The 21,861-nt window shown below is 43.1% G+C and overlaps 1 protein-coding gene across 1 annotated transcript; it reads right to left on the reverse strand.

Moving 5' to 3' along the window:
• Nucleotides 1-2,847: 2,847 nt before the first annotated feature.
• On the reverse strand, nucleotides 2,848-12,508 carry sbds (SBDS ribosome maturation factor). The gene is made up of 5 exons (XM_068008145.1): nucleotides 11,681-12,508; nucleotides 9,248-9,377; nucleotides 6,129-6,329; nucleotides 4,757-4,921; nucleotides 2,848-3,244 (listed from the first exon to the last, which is right to left on the reverse strand). The coding sequence occupies exons 1-5, from the start codon at nucleotides 11,806-11,808 to the stop codon at nucleotides 3,116-3,118; spliced, it is 753 nt and encodes a 250-aa protein (XP_067864246.1). The 5' UTR covers nucleotides 11,809-12,508; the 3' UTR covers nucleotides 2,848-3,115.
• Between the last annotated feature and the right edge of the window lie 9,353 nt (nucleotides 12,509-21,861).

Consider the following 21,861-nt stretch of genomic DNA (forward strand, 5'->3'; position numbering starts at 1 on the left):
GACTTAATTTTTATGTGCCATTTAAATTTCAAATGTGATATTTTATATATGCCCATGGAATTTCCTATTTTAAATGGGTTCACACCTCCCTGTTAAGTTTGTATGTAGTCTTTTTCCTGTAGTACCTGTCAGATTTATAATAGGATTTGCTGGAATAGTTTTTTAAAAAACTGCAGTTGCAGGCACTGGCTATTGGATGACAATGTAGAGCACTTTTCTCTCTTAGTTTTGACTCTACCATGTTGGATTTTCTACTGTGTGAGGTGAGTAGCCAGGTATGTTTAGTATAACTATTATTTAAATGTAATCAAAAGCAAAATACTGTTGATGCTGGAAAATGTTGGAGAAGCTCAGCAAGTGAGGCAGCATCTGTGGAGAAAGAAACAGAATTAACGTTTCAGGTCAAAGACCTTTCTTCAGAACTGGAAGATGTTAAGGTTTTTAAGCAAGTACAGAGCCAGGGAAAAGGAGGTGGGAGAAGGAGGGGAGGAAAGAACAAAAGGGAAGGTCTGTGATAGGGTAGATGACAAAAGGGATGATGGTACAAGGCAAGGAGGGTGGTAATGGGACAGGTTAAGAAACAAAAGATGGGTCTGGAGTAGCTGTGAATGGCAACAGCAGAACCATTACCAGCATTTGCTGTCGAGAAAATGGGAGCAGTGGTTATGGTCTGAAGTTATTGAAGTCAGTGTTGAGTCCGGAGGATTGTAATGTGTTCCAATGGAGCTCGAGGAACAGCATCTCATCTTTAGTTTAGACATTTTACAACCCTCTAGAGTTGTGGATGTGCCTGAAGCTGCCACACAATCCAGTGCAGGGTGCAATGAGGACAAAACATCCCTGATGTTGGCACATAGGATGACAGTGGACTCAACCAGGACTCCTGCAGAGCCTGGAAGATCATCCTCAGTCTCTGAAAATAGGTGTGGTGCTTGCTAACCATGCTTTTCAGAGCAAGATCTGTTCTGCCAAGGGCTGTCATCTCTGTGATAGGCAGACTCCACTTGCACTTCCCACTGATCTGGCTCCCTCATGGTCTGTAACTTATCCAGTACCAAACTGTCATCTTCACCATCTTACTCCAGTGGATGAATCTCTCTAGGTTGGTGACTGGGAGAATAGGAAGAAAGATGGCATGGCTGAAACTGGGCCCATGTCGTAATGCAAAGGGACAAAACAATTTCTTCCTCCTCTAATTCTTGTGATTGATCTTCAGAAGAGAGGTTAGATGGTTAGCACACATCCACAGAAAGGCAGAATTGTAGGAGTAACAAGAAGTTGTGTGATGAAAATTAGCGTGTGCTGCTGCAGCAAGAGATGGAAAAGCAAGAGCGTGAGAAGATGCAGCTATAGCTAGCAGAGGCCCACTGATTTCTTTGTTGCAGATTGCCTCCCCACGAAAACTGAGCAATGCTCCTCATAGTGAGTCAACTGCCTGATGTTAGGGGACTTCCCCACCACCAGTGGCCTGCCTTTCCCAGGCATTGTATGCCATCTCCCCCTACAAGGATAAAACAGACAGTACGGAAGGGTTGTTCTTCAAGACATTCAATCCCTGGTGTCAACAGGATGGAATGTTACAGGGAAGACGAGAGTTGCAAGGGGTTACATGCATGACCTTCATCAGGACCCTGAACTTTTTCTGGCACAGGTGTGCTGATCTGGGGGCAAGGTACCAGTGCGATTAACACCTCCCTCCCCGTGCCACACAAGATACTTTTCTGAGGTTTCCTCCCATGGATATGCAACAGTAGTTCATGAAGTTGGTCTCATTAAAATTTTGTGCTGTGTTTTTCTGCCTCATTCCAACATCCTGCTCCCTTTGGCCATCTCTGCCAGGTGCCCCACATGTGAATGTATTGCTTTAGAAATTCCAAAGAATCTCATGATCTATTACATGTATCCAAGTTTAAACATAAAAATTTACACATAATTAATATTTTCTTGCAACACACTAAGGTAAGCTAAAATTTATAAAACAATAGTTAATGCTGTAAACAATTCCCATTATCTACCACAAAGATGAATTAATTACAATACATGGGTACCCAATATTCATTTTAGCATCCAACTGTTCAAAGTGGCTGATAAGGTTTTGGAAAGATAAGATTTTAATTATTTTTGTGGAGCCAGGAGGGGCTCAGTTGCCAAATAGTTAAAATGAACCCCAAATTGTCTTAGATGCATCTTTGAAGCCTTAACAAAATACAGAGACCCATTAACACCACTTTATGAACAGAAACTTATCCCTTCAAGTCCTGAACGTCATGTATGGCTTGTTTCTGATAGCTTTAATAAAGCCACTTGTTCTGTGTATTTTTCTAATTCTTTAGTCAGCATTAGAAACCCTGGTGGTGGTTGAAGACTTAAAGAAACATAAAAGATAAAGGAATTTCTTAACTTGAGATACTCAAGTTTTAGATATAGCATTGCTATTTTAATACTGTACTCCAGCCCTCAAGAGGGCTGCTATAAAAGGAAGGTAATGATGGCAAATACCTTAATATGGGCAAATACACTTTTAGCTGACTTCCTATTTAACCCCATCACTGGAACAAATCAGAATACAAACATCCCTAAAGGACTATATTATCTTATACAGTGAGTGTTTTATTTAAACATAGGCTTGCTCCATTCTAATTCTTGTACTGCTGCATCCTACCATTACACCTAAAACCTTTTAGTCAAGTTGGACATTCTGATAAATGGTCCTCTGCAATTGACTGACCAAAGATGGGTCTTTGCTGGGTATGAATGGTTTGGCAGCTGTTCCTGGTCTCCCCTCCACACACCAGCACTGCCATATGAATGCAAACTAGTGGAAAAAAGAGTCAGTGCATGAGACTATTTCACAAGGCTTCAATATATATTTTATTTAAATATTTATAAGGGAAAAAAAACTCAGAACAGAACACTCCTTTGTAAAGAATATCAATTAAAGTAGTTAAGGATTAAAAACTAACTGACAATTTATTCATTAATTGTGGGCTTCCATTAAAGACAATATGGTTCCCTTGTACAAGTTAAATGAATACTTAATGGTACAAGTGTGATTTACAACATGCTTGCGTGGCTTAAGTAGTTTATTGTTTCTGCAAGACCAAAGCTCTCAAACTTATTCAAGTTTCTCATCTCCTTCTTCCACCTCCTTTAAGCTGAGAACTTCCAGGGAAGCCTTTCCCTTTGTTTCACGTCGGATTAGTTCATCAATTTCTCTGAAGCAGCCAGGGTCAATCAAACACACCTGAAGTAAAAACAGAAATAAGGTTAACCACCACTACAGAAGTGAGAAATAAGAGCACAGCAAATAGGTATTTGGCCCATCACATCTGGCTCTTCATCTGGAGCTATCTAAAAGCATTAAACTGCTGTTCCCCAAATCCTTATCCAATATCTGTTTTAAATTATGTTGAGTCTGCCTCAATAGCTGCTTGTAAAGCATTCCATATTCTAAAAATCTTCTATGTAAAAATAACTTATTCTAACATCCCCTTGTTTTTCTAGGATAATTTTCAGACCTTGAATCTCACTGACAGATCTCCCCCCACTGATATTTCAATCCAATGCACCCAACCCTGGTGTGCCCAGATTTTCAGTTCTGTCCACAACTGAGTTTTACCCCCCACCCCAGCTGACAGTCTTTCTCCACTCTTTTCCCCATCTCCTCGTGTCTCAAGCATGAGGTGGCCTATCTTCATCGATAAATGGTCCCATCCCTTCTATGATTATAAAATTCCCTATTTCCTTTTGTGTTGACTATCTGTATTTCATATTCCCCTTAGCCTTCCTATTCTTCCTTGCTTCCTTTCTGTATCTTTTATAGCTCCCATAGGTATTATCACCTATCATATGCCTTGTCTTTAAACCTCATTTTGCTTTAACCTTTCATTTTGGAATTGCTGCCTTTGACACCCTCAAAATAAAATTCATGCTAATGGTCCACCTTCAGAGGTTTCATCTCTGCAGGTCTCACATGGATCACAGCTAAAACTATTAAACTCATGTAAGGTTGTTTTGGAAAAATATATTGAAGTTACAAAAGAGAACTTTTAAAAGGTACTGCATTTCTTTCCCATGCCATCCTCTATTTAAGGCACCATCTCTTGCAGAAGTTGGTTTTCACAGGCAATGGCACACCTCTAGTAACGCACCCAAGGGACTATTTCCTATGATCCTATACCCTGAATATTACCAGGCCGGGGAGGGGGAGAACCAAAGCTAAGCCCAACATGTTATCACTAGACATCCACACAGATACATTTCCCAGCAAAAGTCACGAGACAGCAATGCAGCAATCAATCTGACCTTCTCGCCAGCCTCGAGCAGCTTGAGGACCCTGTTTGCTGCCCCAGCTGCAATCTGCTAATTCAGTTCAGACAAGGCATTAAACAGAGACCTTCTGGTCTGTGTGGCTTAAGCTGCAAATAATTTAATTTTTTCCCTCTCCTTTGTAGGCTTTTAGCTCCAGGAATCAGTATTTCCCAAATTTTATCAGGGCCCTTGTTTTATGATGATTGACTAAGTCAAATTTTGTTTTTATTACATGGCGTTAAAGGATTTTGATCAGTAGTTTTAAAATTGTTTTGTGACTCAGCCCATTTATATTTAGGCCCATTGCTTTATGATTTTAATTACATGGAAATACAAGATTATTACCAATGTTTGATGATAAAATTCTGTGATTGTCTGTTTGTCCGTAAAAAACACAAATCAATGGCCTTGATTATGAAACATCAGTAAACTAGGTGGAACTTACAATATCTAAATCTTCAGCAAATTCTTCACTTTCCATCACTTTAATCAGTGGTTTCAACTTTTCCTTAAGCCGCTTTCCATCCTTTACTGGAAGCCTGAGTCGGAGTCTCATGTGGGCACGTTCAATCTGCATACTCTCCTTTAGCAGTCTTATTACTTCTAGAGCCTTTATATATGGAGGAATAAAAATACATTATTTCTAGTCTAAACAGTGGACCATATTACCTGGTAGAATTTATGGCAATATCAATACATCTGCTAGAGGAAGCCATGAAGAAACCAGTTCAAAACAATTAAGTTTTGTTTTGATTACCATATTGACATTTTTGAAAGTTGTAATGTCAATCTAAAAATGTAACTTGTGCATGTTTGACTTCTATCTATTGGATCCCCATCCCCAATAAATGCAGTTGTTACCTTTATAAATACATTTTTTTTTTAAAAAGTAGTTGCATTTATATAGCACATTATGTTCTCAAAATGTCCCAGTGTGCTTTATAATCAGTGGATTACTTTTGAAGTGCATTCAAATACTGTAGTCAAACTTGGCAGCTAATCTGCACATAGCAAAGTCCCACAAACAGCAAATGAATGATTGATCGGATACTCTGTTTTTCATGGTGTTGGATGAGGGAAAAATGTTGCTAGGACACTGGTAAGAACTCCACTTCAAATAGCGCCATGGAATTTTATATGTCCAACTGAGCAGGCAGACTCAGTTTAACATTTCATCTGAAAGACAGCATCTCCAACAATGCAGCACTCCCTCAGCATTGCACTGAGCTGTCAACCTACATTATGTGCTTACACCTGCAGTTCAAGGGCCTACCACGACCTTATCAGGGCAACTAGGGATGGGCAATAAATGCCAGCCTTGCCAGCAACACCCACATCCCAAGAATGATTTTTTTTTTTTTAAATGTCTGTAGTGGGGCCTGAATCTATAACTTTCTGAAGCAAGAGTGCTATCAACTGAGTCAAGCATATACATCTTTCCAAAGTTTAACTAGAAATGTGAGCAACTTATAAAAATTCCTCAATGAACCGTTTCTTACATTTTATATCAAAACCCATCAAAAGCAGTCAAATGGTATAAAATAGCAAGTCAAATAAATAATGTTGTACGGTAAAAAAGTGATTTACAAAACATAGAAACAAACTAGTCTAATCGTGTAAAATAAATGTATTGCTGGATATTGCATGTTATATATAGCTGAAGTGGTTCTGCCTTAACAGGACAACCACTTCAATACCTTTTGGAAGTCTGAGTCTCACTACTGGGAACCGTGAATATCAAAACAGATATACTGGCTTGGTGACAGCTGTTAATTCATGCACCATTCTTCACTAGTCAGTGCCTCATGTTAAACTACCTGCTGTTTTGTGCTTTTGTTGGCTTTCACAGAATAGTGGATGTCCTTCATGGCTCGCTCAATCAGGTTCACAGTGTAAGGTCTCTTAGTTTCAGGGTTAACGCATTTCTCTACTACTATAGTCGCTATGTCTCTGAACATCTGTTCCAGCTGTGCGTGCCGCTCCTTATCAGATACTTGCAATTCACCCTTCGCCAGAATCTGGGAAAGAAAAAATTTAGAACTGTATTTGAAATTTAATTTTGATATATAAAATGGAACTAAGTCCACTAAACTGACACAATCCTGAATGTTATGAAGAAAGGCATCAGAATTTATTCTCAACAGCATCTCTCACCATTACTGCTTATTACACTTTAATATTACTGGTTAGAGGCAGCTTGGGAACCGACATGTCTGGAATATCCCTGATTCAACATTATGAAGTTTTACTCCAGTTCCATTCATTTTGTTACTGCAATATAACCCCACAATATCTCAATATCTGTTCCCCCTGTGGCATCACAGCCAAGGTAAAATCTCTTCTCCATTTTCAGTGTGCTAACTGAAATTAATCTGAATCACTTCCATTCATTTCTCAGTGAACATGCCATCCAGAATAGTACAGTATAGTTCCAATAAGGAAGGAGGGACAAAATAAGACAAAATTATCCAAATGCACCAAACCCAGCCGGTTCAGGACTGTGAGGTAATTATTTTTTTATTTGTGTAATAATCTGATACCAATGATAAACCATTTTGAAATCTGGTTTATAATCCAAGAAAAACAGTACAATGAGACTCATCTCACACAAATAATGTTTGCTGAGGTAATTTATGAAAGTCTAAAGCAAGACTGGCATTCACAGATGTAGGCTAGTGCAAGTCCCACCCCCATTCTCCAAATTTTCCAGAAAGTAAAAATAAATTGTTTTGGAGGGGCACAGACAAAGGAAAATCTGTATTTATGCCGTTTGATTATTTCTTTATCTAAGGAAAACTCTTTTTCTAAGAACCAATCACAAAACAATTTAACGTTTGCAGATATCTCTTAGGTGCTTACAAAACCAGTACTGCTGGACAGAGGGAATCCCAACCCCTTCTTTGACAGATGACAGACCCCAGGAATCCAGTGAGCTAAAACCAACATTTCAACCCTGAGTTTTGCCAAACCCCAGATTTCCCTTCCAGTGTTGCCAAACCCTAGCATCTCTAACCTCAGCGCTACACTCCTGTTCTGCCAAACGTCAGGACCATCCTCCCAGTGCTACCAAACCTCAGGACTGCTACACCCCCACCCCCCCGCAATTCTGCTAAACACTAGTAAATCGTGCATATCATCTTGCTGTATATCCTTGGATTTAAGAAAAATAATGGATATGGATTAAATACAGAAGTAAAAGAATTTTATATTTAACCTTCATCCCTTATCTTTAAGAACCTTCTTTTTCAAGCAACTATTTAATTCCCTTTTAAAATAATTAAGACTCAGCAACGGTTTGTGATAAATAAATGACAACTTCCCCTTCTGGCCAGGTCCAGACTCCCCCTCCACAGTGCTGCCAAACGGCCCATCCCAGTGCCACCAAATCAGAGGACTTTAATGATGCCCAACCAAACAAAACTTACCCCTTGCTGCTACAACCGAGGGACACCCCCCCCAGTGGTGTGTGTGTGTGTGTAAAAAATACACACACACACACACACGAGGTTTAATGCTTTTAGGATAATGTTGTCCTATGATGAGAGATTGAATGAAATAGGTCTATATTCTCTAGAGTTTAGAAGAATGAGAGGTGATCTCATTGAAACATAAGATTCTGAGGGGGCTTGACAGGGTAGATGCCGAGAGGTTGTTTCCCCTGGCTGGAGAGTCTAGAAATAGGAGACATCTCAGTATAAGGGGTCAGCCATTTAAGGCTGAGATGAGGAGGAATTTCTTCACTCAGAAGGTTGTGAATCTTTGGAATTCTCTACCCCAGAGGGTTGTGGCTGCTGAGTCGTTGAGTATATTCAAGGCTGAGATAGATAGATTTTTGGACACTAGGCGAATCAAGGGATATGGGGATCAGGCGGGAAAGTGAAGTTGAGGTCAAAGATCAGCCATGAACTTATTGAATGGCGGAGCAAGCTCGAGGGGCCATATGGCCTACTCCTGCTATTATTTCTTATGTCCATCCCTTACTTGCGAGGTCTTCTCCTGTATGGCTTGCTCCACTGTCAGTTCTCGCAGTAGGACTAATTTACAGGCGAAGATGCAAGTTGACTGCTCCAAAAATTGAAAAGCTGTTTTTTCCAGCTCAATGGGGAAACCAGCAAAGAGCAACCGGGAGGGAACGCTTGGTTGGCAGTCTGATGCAGGTCCAGCCTGGATGGGTAAAAGCGCTAGAGAGGTCTGGGAGCAGGGGTACGACGGATCAAACTGAGCTAGGAAAAACTGGCTTCACTGTTTAAAACACTTAGCCCCATTCTGTGCTGCCAAGTCTCAGGGTTCCCACTCAACGATCAAAACACACTTACACACTCTGCTTTTTGTCTTACCATTTTACCAACAATGCACAAAAAAGTTAAAGTATAAATGCATACGCTGTGTGAATATGAGCATTGAGATCACATGCCCAATGATGATGTCTATTACTCATTTTTAATTTACTAATCAGGAATGAAATTAGCCACATCTGGAATCCCAAAATATATATATATATATATATATATATATATTTACACACACACACACACGAACTATAAAGAAAATATACCGTAGTTATATAAATTTCTCCATTTACAATATAAAATGTTAATTCTATTTTATAATTCTTACATTTAAATACATTTAATCATATTTACCTATACAATTGTGTCAAATTACATTTATACATAATTACACGCATATTTTTCAATACGGGCTAATAAATGAGCCAGCAGAGGCATGATGGGCCAAATGGCCTCCTCCTGTGCTGCACCTACTTTGATACTGCGAGTAACATCACAGGAGATTCATTAGTATAAATCCAATTCATTGTCAATTTAAAAAAAATAATTCTATCAACAAATTCATTCAAAATTTGAGTTTATGCTCAATATTTAAAGTTATATTTTGCAAGGCATTCATTTCTTTTGTACAGTTTCTCAAAACAGACCTGTTTACATATGTCAGTCAAGTCGTCAGTCTGAAATGCTGCAACATAATCCTCTTTCTTTGCCACCTGTCCTTTTGAAACATTTGTAAATACTGTGTGAGTTTGAAGAACCTCATCTAGATCCTTTTCACTGGAAATACATAAAAGTAATGTTGAGAAAGAGAGCTATGTTCGCTAATACATACAGAATTAAACCACACAGATCTTTCCCTTACTAGATAACTTCACTATAATAGAATATCCAACATAATATTACTTAGAAGGTTTTTAATCACCATATACTCTCTTCCTTCCCCAGACGCAGAATGAAAGCCAGACGATTATACTGGACTTTCTCCCCTGTTCCAATTGGAAATCAAACTTTTAGTAAACAAAATCCTACGTAAATTTGAAGCGTTTGATCCACATCTTACAGAACAATGCACCATTAACAGACATGGACCTTTTCCTACATGTGCCTTTCTGAATCAAAGGATTGAACATTGCATTATGCCGAGTTGCATCAACACAAGACTACAGTCGCACTGTTATACATGATAAAATATGCTCCTAATGATTTGACTTAAAACTGCAAAGTAATTCTATTATAAAGTTAAATATAAATTCCCAGTAACTCACTGCATGATTGGTTTTAAAGTGATATTAGAAATGTAACTTTTTTCATTGCAGATGTTACCATTTATTAACTACTACAGCATCCTGGCTGTTACTTGTGGAGAAGGGAAAAACTATTTCCACTAGGAAACAGATCAGACATTAAAAACATGTAAAGCACCCCCCCCCCTACCCCATACAATTCTGTCATTTGTCAGTGAGCAGCTCCTTACGAAATCTCTCAAATCTCCATCTTTTCTGGCGGTGGTGCTGAACACTGCTAAGTATTCCAATTTCTAAGCTTAAATATCTTTCAATATGCATTCCAGCATTGAAGAACTGATGAGGACCTAAACAAAATGTTAGGACTCCTTAAAGAGAGAAAAGAGGGCTTAAATTATTTGTCCAGGCTTGGTTAGATGTTATCTAGGATATTTTGGGGTGGGGGGGGGGGGGGAAACTATTTTAATCATTGCACCCCTGCACACTTTTTTCTTAAATTATAGACTGAAATGTTATGAATATATATATGTAGGAATGATCACGATGAAAAGAGTCTCATTTCAAGATTCAATTGACAATAGATGTTATTTCGACCACTTCAACAATATTTTCGTCTAATCGCTCATACCCAATATTCTGGATAAAGCAAACTGTATGGGGGTGATTTTAAACCCCAAGAACGGGTGGGTTGGGGGCGGGTGGGAGTTGAAAATTGTTGTTTTTTGGGTTGCGACCGCAACCCGGCTTTATTTCTGGGTTTAACGTCGGCGCGGAAAAGTACAGGCTTCCCACTGGGAATACAAAGTCCGAAAATTTTGCGGTTGCGACCCCAAAAAACAACTCATTTCAACTCCCACCCGCCCCAACCCACCTGTTCTCGGGGTTTAAAATCACCCCCTATGTGTGTATATATGCTCTAAGCATGCCCTTCAGCTAATGGAGAGTGTATCTACAGCGTGACAAGTTAACATAGGCTGTTTCCATTATAAATGTGGATATAGGAACTTACCGTGGAAAAATTTGGCAGGAAGTGCACGCAGATGTAAGATTATTAACAATAGTTAAATTTAAATAGTAAAACTCATAGCAATTTGGGAAGCAGAGAAGTGGCGTTGGATGGAGTACTGGAGTTTCTCTGCAGTGCAGGTCTTGGAGCTAGGAGACAAAACTGAAGCGTCAGCACTGGTGAGAATGTGTAATTACAGTATGGCTTGTTTACTTTGGCAGATTCCATTATACTGTGTGTGTAGATATTGGAATTAATAATGGCGGACGTTGACAGCAAGTGCACACAAGACACGATTTTTAAAATATATTATAGATATGAGAAGGGGGGAGAAGAAAGAGATAGATGCGCGAAATAAACTAAATGTATAAGTGAGAATGAATGGGATAATTATATGCCACTCAACAGAAAACTCTTTAAACTTGGTAACACATAGTTGCTTGGCCAGTGGTACTTAGGAATAAACAGCACCAGCCTCCACGGTAGTTGGGAGGTGAAGCAGCTATTTCAATCCGAAACCCAAGCCTAACACCTAGAAAGTACTAATCCTCAATTTTAAATATTTAACAGGCCAGATTTGTGAATGCCCAGTCACGATTCTTCCAGTACAAACCAGAATCAAAAACGACTGCAGACACCTCCTGAGAAATCTGGTGAAAATGGGAAACGCCGGTAACAGCAGCTTCCTTTTTAATGTCAGAATCAGTCCAAAAAAAGCCATCTTGTGACAGGACAGTGATGACCAGGAATATTTATTAAAGCTGTAAGTGGGGGGGGGGGTGTGTGTGGGGGGAGAGTTTAGGGGCTGGATGGATCCCCCGGATACTCACACTCCGCTCCTCCAACTCATCACTTTGTTCTTGTAACAGGCGAGTTCAAAGCGTTTCCCCGCTCTCTTCATGCGGACAATCGCCACGTTGGTCAGGCGGATCTGGTTGGTGGGGGTGAAGATCGACATTGCGGCGTGAACCCCGGCTCAGCCCGCGGTGAACAGGCTCGACACTGACCGGAGCGGCCTCTCACTAACACCGCCGCCCGAGCCTCAAGCCCTTTCACTGGAAGTCGGCGGCTCGCCTGGTTTCTCAATCCCGAGTGGCCTGTATCGGAGTCCCTGCCCCCGGTCTCCTCGCTCCCTCTGCGGCCTGTATCGGAGTCTCTACACCCCGGTCTCCTCTCTCCCTCTGCGGCCTGTATCGGAGTCTCTACCCCCGGTCTCCTCTCTCCCTCTGCGGCCTGTATCGGAGTCTCTACCCCCGGTCTCCTCTCTCCCTCTGCGGCCTGTATCGGAGTCTCTACACCCCGGTCTCCTCTCTCCCTCTGCGGCCTGTATCGGAGTCTCTACACCCCGGTCTCCTCTCTCCCTCTGCGGCCTGTATCGGAGTCTCTACACCCCGGTCTCCTCTCTCCCTCTGCGGCCTGTATCGGAGTCTCTGTTCTCCGCCTCTTCACCTCACGGTTTCTCCTACGCAGTGAGCCCGAACACTCGCTCCAGTCCAACTCCGGTCCGGCTGGAACCGCAGGTCCCGCTCTCACCGTCCACCTCCAAAAATAATCCCTTCCGCAGACCGACAAGCGAGCGACAGCTGCTGTCCCGCTTTTTTTCTATTATTAGGAAATTTATTTTTATTTTTAAAAATTCGGTGAAGTTATATTTATTTTTACTCCGGGGAATCAGGAGTACCGGGCGGATGTTGTTCGGGGGCGATGTTATCCAGGAGCTCATTGTTGCGTAATTTGGGGGCGGGGTTTAAGTGTTCAGGTTAAGGGAAAGGGGGATGGGTGGGTTGTGTCTAGATTAAGGGGTGGTGGGTTAATTGTCCAGGTTGGGTGGTGGGTTAATTGTCTAGGTTAAGGGAGGGTGGGGTGGGGTGGGGTGATGGTTAATGGGTAGGGGAGTTAGGTTAAGGGGAAAGGGGGGTGTGTGGGTTAAATGTCCAGGTTAAGGGGTAGGTGTGGGGTGCGCGGGGGGGCGTGTTATGTGGGAGAACCTTCACCACACGGACTGTAGCGGTTCAACAAGGCAGCTCACCACCACCTTCTCAAGGGCAATTAGGGATGGGCAATAAATGCCGGCCTCGCCAGCGACGTCCATATCCCATGAATGAATAAAAAAAAGTGCCCAGGTTAAGGGGAAGGGGGTGCTGGGTTCAGTGTACAGGTTAGGGGGAAGGGGGCGAGATGGAGCCAGGGAGGGGGGTGGATAAAGGGGAACCAGTGGACGTAGTGTATTTGGACTTCCAGAAGGCATTCGACAAGGAATATAAAAGATTATTGCTCAAGATAAAGAATCACTGGATTGGGGGTAATATTCTGGCATGGGTGGAGGATTGGTTTATCTAACAGGAAGCAGGGAGTTGGGATAAATGGTTCATTCTCGGACTGGCAACCAGTAGCCAGTGGTGTTCCGCAGGGGTCGGTGCTGGGTCCCCAACTCTTTACAATCTATATTAACGATTTGGAGGAGGGGACCGAGTGTAACATATCAAAGTTTGCAGATGATACAAAGATTGGAGGGAAAGTAGAGAGTGAGGAGGACATAAAAAACCTACAAGGGGATATAGACAGGCTGGGTGAGTGGGCAGAGATTTGGCAGATGCAATACAATATTGGAAAATGTGAGGTTATGCACTTTGGCAGGAAAAATCAGAGAGCAAGTTATTATCTTAATTGCGAGAAACTGGAAAGTACTTCAGTACAAAGGGATCTGGGGGTCCTAGTGCAAGAAAATCAAAAAGTTAGTATGCAGGTGCAGCAGGTGATCAAGAAAGCCAACGGAATGTTGGCTTTTATTGCTAGGGGGATAGAATATAAAAACAGGAAGGTATTGCTGCAGTTATATAAGGTATTGGTGAGACCGCACCTGGAATACTGCATACAGTTTTGGTGCCCATACTTAAGAAAAGACATACTTGCTCTTGAGGCAGCACAAAGAAGGTTCACTCGGTTAATCCCGGGGATGAGGGGGTGGACATATGACGAGAGGTTGAGTTGATTGGGACTCTACTCATTGGAGTTCAGAAGAATGAGAGGCGATCTTATTGAAACATATAAGATTGTGAAGGGGCTTGATCGGGTGGATGCGGTAAGGATGTTCCCAAGGATGGGTGAAACTAGAACTAGGGGGCATAATCTTCGAATAAGGGGCTGCTCTTTCAAAACTGAGATGAGGAGAAACTTATACAGTTCATGGCACTCTAGGGTGCCTCATTGCATTACAGTCGTTACAGGTTCAGTGTCTAGGGTGGGTGGGGGGGGGGTGCTGTGGTTTTGAAGAGTTCCCAAATAATGGCTTCTTTGTTAGCAATGTCTAGTCAATCAGGAGACATCTAGCATCTTGATGGTGACAAATTTAATTGAGCTCTGCTAGTCTTTGAAGGGAGGGCTTTTTACAAATCAACACAGACACTTGACAGTCGGAAAAAGACAACAGAAATACTGCTAGAGAGAAAAAATACTCTACTGTCGGCAGGACAGATTGCAGAGCGAATCTATCTTTCTACCTTAAGTAAAAATCCCAAGTGAGCTAGTGCACGCATGTTCTTTATTTTTGTAACAATATGGGAACAGAAGTTGAACTGATTATACCGAGTAACTTTAATCGTACTCAGAGCCCTCTATGTGGAATAAAGCAATATATGAAACAAACCAAAAGACAGCTTGCCGAGTGTTAACTTGGCTCACCTTCGGAGAGATCAAAAGTGTACACAACAACTTGCATTTATATAGTGCCTTTAACGTAGTAAAACATCCCAAGGCATTTCACAGGAGCGTTATCAAACGAAATTTGACTCAGCCACAAAAGGAGATATTAGGACAGGTGACCAAAAGCTTGGTCAAACAGGTAGGTTTTAAGAAATGTCTTAAAGGAGGAGAGAGGTAGAGAGGTGAAGAGGTTCAGGGAGGGAATCCAAAGCTTAGGGCCGAGGTAGTTGAAGGCACAACCACCAATGGCGGATTGTTGAAAATCAGGGATGCACAAGAGGCCAGAATTGGAGGAGCGCAGAGATCTCAGAGGATTGTAGGGTTGGAGGAGGTTACAGAGATAGGGAGGGGGCGAGACCATGGAGGGATTTGAAAACAAAGATCTTAAAATCGAGGCATTGCCAAAGCAGGAACCAATGCAGGTCAGCGAGCACAGGGGCGATGGGTGAACGGGACTTGGCACAAGCTTAAAGACATGGAGATCAGGTCCAGATCACCAAGGGAGTTTAATTGTCACACCCCATGCTAGCAGATACAGAGCATGGGAGTCGACTTCCATAAAAAGCAGGCAACCAGATGGCTTAAAGGAGCGACTGACTCCATTTAACAGTAGATACCTGCAGCAGACCTGAATTCGTAACAATCCTTCATCTTCACTGATGACCCAGCACCCGCTAGGAATAGGTGTTAAATTCCTAGCTGTAGCACTAGAAATGTTTCAACAAATTGCCAGATCCCAGCTCGGTGTTGGGAAACTGGCTTTGGGGTCAGTCTGGTGGAGAGCATATGGGATGACACTGGGCTTGGGCTTGAGCTTGGGGGATGGGGAATGGGGATGGACAGGGAGAAAATGACATGTGAGGAGAATGAATGGGGAAGAGAAGAGAGCATGGGGTGAGGAGAAATGAATTAGGCACTGGTGGAGGGGGATGAGAAAAGATGGGAGGGGAGGGATGAAGGGGTAGGGAAGGAGAGTGGATCTGGTGTAAACAAGCAGGCAAACAAGGTTGCATCTGACTCAATAGCATATTAAGAGAACATTTACAATGCAGAATGTTTGGCTGTATGGATGAATACAATGGCTTAATTAAATCTGCAGTTCCCAAGCTGAGCTATTTTTAAGAGAATCTATCTTAAACCTGAAGATACCATAAAGAAAAGAGAAATAATACACCATGAATAAATTTTTGTCAGATCACTCGTCCCATTCAGATAGGTACTCCGCTGGCAGCTCACTCGTAGGGACCGCGCACACAGCACTTGTCATGGGGAATGGCTGCCAAGTTTCATGGCCTCAGTCTTCCACGGAGTATGTGGAATTCTGCCTAAAAGACATGCCAACCCTGCGCTAACCAGGTCGGCATCTTGTTTATTCCTTGTTGTTGTGCACTGTGCCATGGGCACTACTTGGTTGGCATCAATCAGCCCACATTTGCCCTCCAGATAAACGGCCTTGCCCAACCAGCTCTGTCCGATGACAGTAGCTATGACTGTGATATGTAGCACAGGCATCGCCTCCGGCTGTTCCATCTTATATCACAGCCAAACTGAAGCAAGCATAAAGTTCACTCTGCTCCACTCGAATGCACCAATTATGTGACCCCTCGCATCTTTTCTTTGAGCAGGGTGGACACCTCATCATAGTCGGAGTGTGGTGTTAAACTGTTATTGTGGCATGCCATCTCTGAGGGACCAATAATGTCCCCTGAATAAAATGACTCTTCAAATCTGGACTCTACTTGGAATGCACCCTCTGCATGCCTCTCCATGGTTTCTCATACAGGGTCAGAAAGCTGAATTTGTTTTGAGTTCCGCTTAATTTGCATTACCCTGGTTCCCCTCAACAGCTGGATACTGAGTGATGTCCAGTGAGCGATTTGAAACTCTGCATGTTGGTTCCTTTGTGACCTATCCTGTCACATTAGTCTCTAGCATGATCCTTCTGTGATCTGCTCGACTGCGCCAGCAGAATCTCATGGCCTGGTTATCTGGCTCAGCGAGCTCCTCAATGGATGGAAGGTGTGGGATACCTGGCTTATCACCCACTTGTCAGTTTCACAGAGCTGCAAGGCCACAAAGTAAATGGCATTCTCAACCTATTCATTTGAAGTTTTGTATTTGTGGTCCGGTGATCACATGTAGAAATTGTCATGGACAATCCCTAGAAATTGGTCTCTCAATGCGAACTCACTTATTTGTGCTGCCAACAATGTTTCTTCCTCTTCCAACCGTTGCTTTCACACCACACATCTCTAGAAGTAATTCTTTGTATATATAGTTAGGTTCTGTGTGTGCCATCTTACACCTATGCCTGGTGTGAGATCAGAACAGCCAAGGATACACGGTATTGTAGCCCATACAGATTTGAGGTTCCATGTGTAATAACAACTTGCATTCATATAGCACCTTCAACATAGAAAAATATCCCAAGGCATTTCACAAAGAAGTACTCAGACAAAAATGGACGCCAAGCCACGGAAGGAGAGATTAGGAGGAGTGACAAAAAACTTGGTCAAAGAAGTGGGTTTTAAGGAAGGTTGTAAAGGAGGAGAGGGAGCTGTAGAGGTTTAGGGGAGTGAATTCTAGAATGTGTGATCTAGACAACTGAATGTAAGGAATCTTACAACACCAGGTTATAGTCCAACAGTTTTATTTGAAAATCACAAGCTTTCGGAGGCTTTCTCCTTCGTCAGGTGTGTGTGGGATTCCTTGAAATTTACCGCATATATAGACAGAGAACAATGCCTGGCGATTACAGATAATCTTTCCAACTGCCCGTTATCAAGGCAATCAAAGGAATTGAATAGTGTTCAGACAGAGAGACATTAGATACAAGACTACTGAATATACAAATGGCCAGAACCAAAGAAAGAGAGAGAGAGAGAGAGAAACATTCGAAAGGAAGAGAAAGAGAGAGAATGACCAGTTGTATTAAAAACAGATAACTTTTTTTTCGCTGGTGGGGTTACGTGTAGCGTGACATGAACCCAAGATCCCGGTTGAGGCCGTCCTCATGGGTGCTGAACTTGGCTATCAATTTCTGCTCGACGATTTTGCGTTGTCGTGTGTCTCGAAGGCCGCCTTGGAGAACACTTACCCGAAGATCGGTGGCCGAATGTCCTTGACTGCTGAAGTGTTCCCCGACTGGGAGGGAACCCTCCTGTCTGGCGATTGTTGTGCGGTGTCCGTTCATCCGTTGTCGCAGTGTCTGCATGGTCTCGCCAATGTACCATGCTCCGGGGCATCCTTTCCTGCAACGTATGAGGTAGACAACGTTGGCCGAGTCACAGGAGTATGAACCATGTACCTGGTGGGTGGTGTCCTCTCGTGTGATGGTGGTATCTGTGTCGATGATCTGTCATAGATGACGACGAACACCTCGCTAAGGCCATCCCCACGCTTCCACTACTCGCCTTCAAACAGCCACTCAACCTCAAACAGACCATCGTTCGCAGCAAATTACCCAGCTTTCAGGAGAACAGCGTCCACGGCACCACACAACCCTGCCACGGCAACCTCTGCAAGACATGCCAGATCATCGACACAGATACCACCATCACACGAGAGGACACCACCCACCAGGTACATGGTTCATACTCCTGTGACTTGGCCAACGTTGTCTACCTCATACGTTGCAGGAAAGGATGCCCCGGAGCATGGTACATTGGCGAGACCATGCAGACACTGCGACAACGGATGAACGGACACCGCACAACAATCGCCAGACAGAAGGGTTCCCTCCCAGTCGGGGAACACTTCAGCAGTCAAGGACATTCAGCCACCGATCTTCGGGTAAGCGTTCTCCAAGGCGGCCTTCGAGACACACGACAACGCAAAATCATCGAGCAGAAATTGATAGCCAAGTTCCGCACCCATGAGGATGGCCTCAACCGGGATCTTGGGTTCATGTCACGCTACACGTAACCCCACCAGCGAAAAAAAAAATCTGTTTTTAATACAACTGGTCATTCTCTCTCTTTCTCTTCCTTTCTGATGTTTCTCTTTCTCTCTCTCTCTCTCTGTCTTTGGTTCTGGCCGTTTGTATATTCAGTAGTCTTGTATCTAATGTCTCTCTGTCTGAACACTATTCAATTCCTTTGATTGCCTTGAAAGATTATCTGTAATCACCAGGCATTGTTCTCTGTCTATATATGCGGTAAATTTCAAGGACTCCCACACACACCTGACGAAGGAGAAAGCCTCCGAAAGCTTGTGATTTTCAAATAAAACTGTTGGACTATAACCTGGTGTTGTAAGATTCCTTACATTTGTACACCCCAGTCCATCACCGGCATCTCCACATCATAGACAACTGAAGGCATGGCCACCAATGGTGTGGTGAAGAAGAAGTGGATGCACAAGATGTAAGAGTCAGAAATGCAGAGTTCGGGGTAAGGGCTATAGGACTGGAGGAGGTTACAGAAATAGGGAGAAATGAACCCGTGAAGGGATTTAATCATGAGGATGAGAATTTTAAATTGGAGGTGTTGGGGGACCGAGAGCTAATGTAGGTCAGCGAGGACAGGAGTGGTGGGTAAGTGGGACGAGGTGCTGAATAGGATATGGGCAGAAGAGTTTTGAATGAGCTTCGGTTTACGAAGGGTGGAGAATGGGAGACTGGCCAGAAAAGCATTGGAGGTAACAAAGGCATGTACGAGGGTTTCAGCAGCAGATGGGTGGAGGCAGTGGCAGAGGCAGGTAATGTTATAGAGGTGTATGTAGGTGGTCTTTGTGATGGAGAGAATATGGGGTCGGAAGCTCAGCTTGAAGTCGAGGTTGTAAACACTCTGGTTCAACCTGAGATGGGGGATGGATTCGGTAGTTGAGGTACGGAGTTTGTGGCGGATGCCGGAGGACAATGGCTTCAGTCTTCCCAATGTTTAGCTGGAGGACATTGCGACTCATCTCAGAATGGATGTTGGACAAGTAATCTGACAACAAAGGCAATGGAAGGGTCAAGAGAGGTGGTGGAGAGGTAAAGCCGGGTGTTGTACATGTGGCAGATGACCCCATGTCTTCGCATGATGTCGGCAAGGAGTAGCATGTAGATGAGGAAGAGGAGGAGGCCCAGGATAGATCCTTGGAGGACTCCAGAGGTAATGGTGTGAGAATGGAATGAGAACCCATTGATAGAGATGCTCTGGCTACAATTGGATAGGTAAGTGTGGAACCAAATTAGGACAATCACACTGAGCTGGACAACAGCGGAGAGGCGTTGGTGGAGAATGATGGCCATGTCAAAGGCTGCAGGGAGGACGAGGAGGGATAATACACCATGGTTACAGTCACAGAGGATGTAATTTGTGACTTTGATTATGGCCATTTCGGTGCTGTGGCAGGGGCGGAAACCTGATTGGAGGTTGAAACCTGAAACCTCTGTAACATTGCTCCTCTCCATCCCTACCTATCTTCATCATCCTTATCTATGCTTTTATTACCTTAAGACTCGAATTTTCCAATATTGTTCTTGCTACCATCCCAAACTCCAACTCGTTGAAAGTCCCTGTCACTTGCACTATTCACCCATCACCCCCATCCTTTCCAATCTCCACTGGCTTCATGTCCTCCGTTGCACCAAAATCCTTGTACTTGCTTACAAATCACTCCATGGCCTTGCTCCTTCAACCTGCGGTAGCCCTATACCCCACCAAGTGCCTTAGCACCTGACTCTGATTCTCTGTGCACCTTGTCCTAGTGCTTGGTCCTACCTTCTGGTACTCCCTTTTTATATCTTGCCACTTCTCTCCCAAAAGCAATTCTTCTCAAAACCAATCTTTTGGACTGTGCATTCGAGCAGCTTTCCTAATCGTTCTACTACTACATGACCTCTGCTCTCCTATATGAAGCACTTTGGGACATTTATTATATTAAAGATGCTATAGAAATGCAAATTATTATTGTTTACTTCTCTTTCATATCTTTAATATCACATCATTTTTGTATCATTTTAAAGTACTGCAAAGTACTGTGTTCAATGGATTTTTTTTTAGTTAAGCCCCTTGTAAAGGCGGAGGGTTAGGCACAAATCTGCCCCTCCACTGATGACACTGGGCTTTAAGCCATGTCATCTTGACTAATCAATAATAAATCAAACAAAACCAAATTAAATCATAATTTTATTTTCGGTGTTGATGATGCCCTCCAGTCCCTGCAGTGCCCACCAATCGCGGAAAGCCTCAAGCACACCAGCAGGCGATAGGTTTTTTTTACTTTAAGCTCCTTAAAAAAAAGAGTGGGGGGGGGGGATTAGGTGTGATCGTGTCCCTCCACCTATGACACTGGCCGAACCCATGTCACCTTGACTGATCAAATACTAAAACCAATTAAAAATTGTATTCTCAGTGTCGATGATGCACTCCAGTCCCTGCGGTGCCCACCGGTCGCGGAAAGCCTCGAGCCTACCAGCAGACACCGTGTGCTCCTTCTCCAGGGCCACCTGGGTGTGGAGAATGCCGCAGAAGAGAGTTTTTTTTTGTTTAAGCCCCTTAAGAGAAGGGTGGGGGGGGGGGGAGGGGGTGGTGGGGGTAGGTGTGATCCTGTCCCATTTTTCTTATCACATTGGGCCACCCATGTCATCCCGACTGGTCAATTAAAAGAACCAAATTAAATCATAATTTTATTTTCCTGGTTGATTATGCACTCCAGTCCACGCACTGCCCACCGGTCGCGGAAAATCTCAAGCACACCAGCAGAAAGGTGGTTTTTTTCAGAGTGTCTATTGACACTACTGTGTCAGCCAATAGGGTGGAGGTGGGGTGGGACTTACAGCAGGACTCACAGCAAACAGTCTATTTTACAGCAAAGTCTATTTAAACAGCGCACCGCAGCAAACCGTCTACAGAGTCTATTTAAAAAGTGTCTCTACAAACTACAGCAATGTCTCCTGATAAAAGCAGAGCGATTTCTCCAGCAAAATGCAATGAGTGGAGGATAGTTACATAATACAAATTGATTATTTGCACTTTTCTGGAGAAATAATCAATTTGTATTATGTAACTATCCTCATAGACTGTTTGCTGTGAGTCCTGCTGTAAGTCCTGCCCCACCTCCAACCGATTTTTTTTTGTTTTTTTTTGTGTTTTTAGGCCCCCCCTTTTTTAAGAAGGGGGGGTTAGGGTGTGTTTTAATGTGCAGTAAATGAATAAACCCAAAATAAGTGTCAAATTAAATTTTGATTACATCGATCCAGGATGCACTCCAGTCCCTGCGGTGCCCACCCGTCGCGGAAAGCCTCAAGCTACTGGCAGACACCGCGTGCTCCCTCCCCAGGCGCGGAGAATACCGCGGAAGAGAGGCAGACAGTCGGAGC

This window comes from Heptranchias perlo, chromosome 28 (genome assembly GCF_035084215.1).
Source record: "Heptranchias perlo isolate sHepPer1 chromosome 28, sHepPer1.hap1, whole genome shotgun sequence".
NCBI classification, from domain to species: domain Eukaryota; kingdom Metazoa; phylum Chordata; class Chondrichthyes; order Hexanchiformes; family Hexanchidae; genus Heptranchias; species Heptranchias perlo.